Below are 7155 nucleotides of genomic sequence, written 5' to 3' on the forward strand. Positions count from 1 at the left end.
AAACCAATATGTATTTTTGCCTCAAACATTTAAAATGGAAAGTAGCTTAAAAATGCGATCAGTGCTGCATGATGTATCATAGGCATTTTACTTTTCTTTAGCTATTTTACATAGCATATTGTTTTCTGATCAAAGAAATTTACAATACAATAGAAAAGGATTTTTTTTCTTTTTTGCAAAAGTAACTAGTGCAATCTTATACTATAAAGACTGTGTTATAAATAGGAAATGTATTTAGTTGCTACATCATCACACCCAACTCCTTTTTATATCCCTTAAAGACCTAATACTGCCATCTTAACTTGGGAAACACTTCTATTGACTCCAGATCCATTGGTAGACAATGGAGAGTCAGCCGTTTGCAAGCTCTATGTTAAAACACCCCACAATCTGTACTAGTGTATGGAATAAAGGAAAGGGAATGGAAGATCTGCCATTGACTTCAATGGGAGCAGCGTTGTGCTCAGAATATACTATGCTACATGCATGAGAGAATTCCAGGTTGTTAATTATTTCTTTTGTGCTATCCAGGCGCTGGGAGCTATATGATCACAATGTGGCCCCTATCAGCTTCTATTACAAATCGTACAAATGTAATAGGCGTAATAGATCAGATGCCTAAAAAAAACCAAACCCAAACTTTTGTGCTGATTTCATAAGGTCATCTGAAATGGCTCTATTTGAAATCCAGCCCAGCTCGCTACATTACAGCTCTCCATGATGCCATCCAAGGGGCAGTATTGCTTCGATCGGATTCTACAGCCTTCAGTGAATCGGAAAGTCCTCTTCCATTGCTGTCTTACATTCGCTGGCCCACCGTTTGTACGCTCTTTCCAGGGCGTCTTCGCTGATATCATTGAATATTTCTGCAAAATAAGATTTTTAGTTAGTAGAAGAAGCTTCGCGGGATGTCCAATTCACTCACAGAAAGTGAGGCAAACTCTCCTTGAGTAGCTTTACAAAGACTTATTCAGAAAGGGACTTGATCACCTAAAGATAGCCTCAGGCACCTACGTCTAACATTTAGGCACCACTGACATTCACAGAATCACTGTTAGGCACACACAGCACAAAGCTGGCTAAATCCTAACACAGCCCCCACAGCTAAGGAGCTGCTTTGAGTCCTCACTCATGCCTAACCCCTGTGGGTTCTGATTCTGCGAACGTGCTTTGAGCATGTCTAATCCTTACAAGAGCCAGCTGGGGGGCCAACGGGGTGGGGATTTTGCAGGCTGCCTGTGTCGATCCATCCCAGAATAGCCAGGAGCCCACTTGGGTTGGGGGAGACCCAGACTTGAGCCCCTATTGTGCCTGACTGGGAGCAGGGTCTTGAACCTAGGTCTCCTCCCTGCCAGGTGAGTGCCCGAATCAGCAGGCTATTGTGGGGTAGGCCTCTCTCTCCATCTCTTCTTTAGAAGCTGTTCTACTTTGTATAAATAGTTAAACATTCATTGGAGCAGGGACATGAACCTGACTCTTCCAATTTCCTGAGAGTACCTGGGTTATTGGCTATAGTGGGGTTGTTGGGGTGGGCTCTTTCTCTGTGGCTTTTTTCACGAGAAAGGGTTGACCTGACACAGGCACCTACTACTCCAGCGGAGCGTTCGTGGCTGAGAATCCTAGGTGAAGATAGGTGCCTCCCTCCAGGCTCCACCAGGTGTCCTCAGCCGCTGCCGTCCCCCCACTTGTCTACACTGCTGTTTTTAGCTGGGTAGAGTCCCACCGCCGCCCCTCTGCCAGAATCTTTCACTGCAGCAAGGAAAGGCTCTGCCGGAGCCTTTCCTTGCTGCGGGGAGCTGCTAGCGCCTTTCCCTGCTGCCTCCCCTCTAGGAGAACTTTTCACCGACACATGGAACTACACACTGCAGTGTGGATGCAACCTCCCTGTGGTGTTTAGCTACACATACCCAACATGCTGCCCCCAGAGTAGAAACGGTGCCTAAATCTCCTTTGTGAATGAAGCCCACAGAGATTCAACCAGATGGAATTATTATTACAAACTAGCTGTAGACTGACGTATCACAAGCTGATCCTAGGTGCTGCTTTTTATTCTGAATTTTCTTTCTATTTATATGTGTATTGTCACCCTGGGCAGACATTCGTATCACTGAGGATGATGCTATTTAGTTCTACGTCTATTAATTGCATCATATACCAGCTGCCTTTTTCCAAGAGTTGCTTCAACATGTTTTCAAGCACGACAAAAGAATTTTTACTGTTACTACTTTTGTTGTTGTTTAAACAAATATAGCGCTGTATTTGGATTGTCCTGACATAATACCCAGTATGGCTTATAATATGTTTGCAAAGTAAATTGGCCAGCCTTAAGGCAATTTATCGGAGCTCAGTCTTTAATTAAGTTCTGGTGGTGAGATGCAGGAACTGAATTCCCTCTCTGTCCAGGTATAATAAGATGAAAAGGTCAATTAAAGCCCTATATATATATAACTGCAAACGGTAGGGCAGGCAGTTGGCATGTTATATTGTGTTCCTTAGCGGTGGTGTAAGAAGGATTTTTTTTTTCTTTGAATGTTGCCAGGACAAGTAAAAACAAAAAAGTTCCAAGAGAAAAGTAATGAATATCCCCCAAAAGACTTTACTGTAATAACCTGGTCCAAAGATTCTTGAAGTCAATGGAAAAACTCCCACTGAATTCAACAGGTATTTGATCCTGCTCTCAGGGCCAGATTTTAAATGGTGATACAGCACCTAAAGATATAGGTGACTGCCTAGTGGAATTTCCAAAAGTGCCTCAGTACAATGAGTGTTAGGTGCCTAGGCATTTTTGAAAATCGCACTAAGCAGCCATCTACCTCCAAACATCTTTAAAAATCTGGCCATTAGTGAGTGTGTCTGGGAGTTGCTCTGGTATATATGAATGGGTGTGAAAATTCCCCCTTTCCCTTGGTTAATGTCTGTCCTTTAGAAGCTATGTTGCAGTACCTGCCATTCCAAGTCCAGTTGGGAGAGGCATTCTCATCTGGCCTCCACAGTGTTTCAACCTTTCCACCAAGGCCTTCTTTATTAGATACATGTTGCAGTCTTCATGCCACACCGGGAGCTCCAAACCCTTCATGCACTGAATGATGTCGGCTTTTTCCTCCGGAGTTAAAAGCCCCCTTTCATAGGCCACGTAAGTCATGAATGCCATGTCTATGTTTACTGCTTCTCCATGCATCAGTGATGGCAAAACTTTCTGAAATGAAAGTAAAATTAGCTTTTTCCCCCCCTTACAGTAACTAGTCCGGGGTTTTCTTAGTTCATCTGAGTTCGTAGATGAAAATTAGTATGTGGCTCTCAGGAGTAGAACTAGAGATTTGCTGAATCTCAGCATCCTTTTTATTTCTGGGGAGTGGGGAAAATATTTTCCACCATGATTAACGGTACATAAAATCTCCCACAGAGAGCTTGATTTTTGCTCCTCTTGAAGGCAAGGGCTGAACTTTGAATGAGAGGGAGGGAAGATTACTGAGCAGCAAAAATCTCACTTAACCTTTTCACAGGGACTGAGTCTGTTTGTCCCCATGCCCCACTTCTGAACACTAGTTTATCGCAGCAGTAGGGTCTGGAATCTTAAAACCCTGCAATATTTGGATTGTTATAGCTGAGATTATTGCTGCTATTTATATTACACTAATGCCTAGATATGCGCACTCCTTGGTGCCTCTGTACAAATGGGACAATCAGTGGCTCAAAATTCCTAACAATCAAAATAGAGAACATAGACAAAGTTGGGAGGGGAAACGGAGGTGCACACAGACGGGACATGACTTGCCCACTGTTACACATCAGATAGAGTTTGGACTAGACCTCAAGTCTCCTGACTCCCAGGCCAGGGCACTATCAACTGGGCAATGCTGCCTCACAAGTATAATACGAAACAAAACCTTCCAAGAACATTTTTACTATGATTAAAAACTTGTTGCTTTATTTGAACAGGACATTGCAAAACAAAATTCGTGACTTACCATTTCAAGCTCTGGGCTTATAAGGTGACCAAAATCAACCAATCTGTCCAGGTCATCCTCCCAGAGGTTCGGTGCCAGCTCTTCCAGCATTGTTTCTATGGCAAGTCTGGTTGTCTTTAGTGCAGCATCACCACGATTGACCAAACCGTTGTGAGACTGGAACTTTGTGTCCAGCATGTATTTTCCATGGCTCTTGAGCAGATCAAAGAGCCCTTTGTGTTTCATGAGCGCCATCTTGAATAAAGAATGGAAAGAAGTACTTTAAAAAGATGAATTTTTATATAAGCCAATAATACACTGTAGGAAAAGTACATATTGAAATACATACAACTAGTACTATATTATCCTAGAGCATGTATGTCAATAAAGTTGGATTACTGGTTGCTCCTGGACCTCACCAGGATAATCCAGGCTCCCCACCCCACCCAGGATTTTTGTGAATGCGTTTGTGGGGTGATATTGTGGGCTTGGGGTTTTGGAAGGGTTTTTAGTTTTGTGGGCAGCCATTCAAAATGCATAGGTTTTACTAATATCGCATGCATGCATTCAGGATGGATGGATTTTTAATACATTTAAATACTTCTTAAATTGACACAGTAATCCTACTTTGCACTACATGACATCGCTAGATCTCAAAGCTGTTTGCGTATGTAAATTTAAGGGAATAACTATAGATTTACAATGAGAGCAGAATTTGGCCCAGGAAGATTGATAATACCATTGGTCAACCAAACTCAACAAATGGCCTTGTAGAACATGTCTTTGGCTAAAAATTTAACTACTGAACTTCCCTGTTCTTCCCCCACTCTGAAAAAACTAAAGTTTATCTTTACTCTTATTGCATGGTGATCCAAAGTACATAGAAGTAAATAGACTCCCATAGATTTGAATAAATTTTGGATCAGGTCCATTATGAAAGAGTTTTCTTCTATCTGTTTGCTCTACGGTTGACATCTGGCTTTGTTATATGTTGTGTGTATCTTAAAAAATTACCAGGGGTCCCTAGAGGCTGGGCTAGGCACACTTTTAGATTCTTAGACGCCAAACAACTATAAACTATGTGGGTGGGCATGATTAATAAATAATGAGATTTGGTTGACCAACTTCTCTAGGTGGCCTTGAAAAGCCCACCCTTTGGATGTATAAAACATCTTACACAAAGCCCTAGGTGCTCACACACATTCAACTTTTTATTAATAATTAATATAGCAAAAGTACATCTGTATTCCAAAAAATGGTACCTTCAAAATTTCACCAAGACCGTTGGAGATGTGTCGTCGGGGAATAGTTTGGATGAAGGATCTGTCCAGAAAAGTAGCTACAGGAGGAGTGTAGCCTCCAAGCTTGTTCTTGCACTGAAGGAAATTTACACCGTTCTTTGCTCCCACACTGGCATCAACGTAAGCCAAGAGGGTTGTTGGGACACGAATATAAGGGGTGCGTCTTCTATAAAGTGACGCTGCAAGGCCTACGATATCAAGGCAAACCCCTCCTCCAATTGCTATAATGGGTTCTTTACGCCTGTCGATGCCGAAGTTGTGAACTTCTTCCAAGATGCTGAGGACCAGATCCATGGATTTGGTTTCTTCAGTGGTGGGCAGGGAGAGGATTTTATAATGAACGTTATTGGCTTCAAAGTACTTTCTCACTTTTGAGCCATAATATTCATCGACAATCTGATCCATTACAATAAAACGCCTCTGTTCTCTTTCTCTGTTAATGGCCATCTCTAATTGCTGAGGATCTATGATGTGCCCAAAAAGGAGTGTACTGTTGGCAGGATCCAGAAGACTGCATGTTTCCACCACTTTGTAGCAGAAAGAGATAGGAGCTTCAATGGTCCAGGAAATCCCAATATCTGACACACTTTTGCCTCTGTCAGGGATCACAAAACATGGTGTGAGATCAATACACTCGGTACCTTCTATGTCAAAAAGAATTTACAAATGAAGCAGCTAACTTACTGATTGAAATACGCAATCTCTCATTAAAGTCTACTACTACACCAGAAAATTGTAGGGTTTCAAATATTGTACTGATCTTTAAAATAGGCAATAGGGGGGATTCTGGGAATTGTAGAGTAGTTGGCCTTGCTTCAGCACCAGGAAAATTGGCTGATGTGATAATTAAAAATTGAATGAGTAAACACGTAGGTGGATAATGATACAACAAAGACTAATTAGTATGGCATCTGTAAAGGCAAATTGCTCCTCTCAGATTCACTAATTTGTCTATAAGTTAGTGGAGATGAGTGCTCTAATTTATTTAGACTTTCAGGAAAACCTATTACATGTGGCTATGAAAGAGAGATCAATGTCCAACATGGCAAAATTTTAACAACGAGTTACCCAAGGTTCTGTATTAAAAGGACTGATGTTCCATATACATTTTTTAAATGAACTTGGAAGGGCAGGGAGTGAGAAGTGCTGAGACAAAACTTACAGATGACACACTTATTGATGTTAGTCAAGACTAGGGAAGAGTGTGAGGCATTTCTTCAGAGGGACCTAGCAAAGCTGTCTAGCGAGCTGGTGGGAAAGTGGGGAGGCAGGGACAATGCGTGGTGATTAGGAGCTCTAGCCCACCTAGCGGCCCTGCCCAGAGGCACCGCCTCTTCCCTGCCCCTTCCCCAAAGACCCGTCTCCCACTCACTACATTCCCCCTCTCTCAGTGGCTCACGCTCCCCCACCCTCACTCACTTTCACTGGTCTGGGGAGGGCTCTTACTGGGGGTGTGAGCTCTGGGGTGGGGCCAGAAATTAGAGGTTCAGGGTGCAGGAGGGGGCTCCAAGCTGGGGCAGGGAGTTGGGGTGCAGGAGGGGGTGAGGGCTCCTGCTGGGGGTGCAGACTCTGGGGTGGGGCTAGGGATGAGGGGTTTGGGGTGCAGGAGGTGGCTCCAGGCTGGGGGGTTGAGGTAGGGGGTTGGGGTGCGGGAGGGGTGAGTGCTCTGGGCTGGGGATGAGGGGTTCAGAGTGTGGGAGGGGGCTCTGGGCTGGGCCAGGGGTCGGGGTGCAGGGGTGTGAGGGATCTGGGCTGGGGATGAGGGGTTCAGGGTGTGGGAGGGGGCTCTGGGCTGGGCCAGGGGTTGGGGTGCAGGGGTGTGAGGGATCTGGGCTGGGGATGAGGGGTTCAGAGTGTGGGAGGGGGCTCTGGGCTGGGCCAGGGGTCGGGGTGCAGGGGTGTGAGGG

At 44.2% G+C, this 7155-nt stretch overlaps 1 protein-coding gene across 1 annotated transcript in view; it reads right to left on the reverse strand.

Annotated features, from left to right (window-relative positions):
• Window positions 1–765: 765 nt before the first annotated feature.
• LOC117879969 (2-epi-5-epi-valiolone synthase-like) overlaps window positions 766–7155 on the reverse strand; it is a 10467-nt gene continuing 4077 nt past the window's right edge. Inside the window, exons 2-5 of the mRNA XM_034775569.1 lie at window positions 5210–5843; window positions 3969–4202; window positions 2944–3196; window positions 766–866 (exon numbers count right to left, since the gene is read on the reverse strand). Coding sequence (XP_034631460.1) covers window positions 766–866; window positions 2944–3196; window positions 3969–4202; window positions 5210–5843 — 1222 coding nt within the window. The remainder of the gene's footprint in view (window positions 867–2943; window positions 3197–3968; window positions 4203–5209; window positions 5844–7155) is intronic.

Source organism: Trachemys scripta, chromosome 7, assembly GCF_013100865.1.
Source record: "Trachemys scripta elegans isolate TJP31775 chromosome 7, CAS_Tse_1.0, whole genome shotgun sequence".
Classification (NCBI taxonomy): Eukaryota; Metazoa; Chordata; order Testudines; family Emydidae; genus Trachemys; species Trachemys scripta.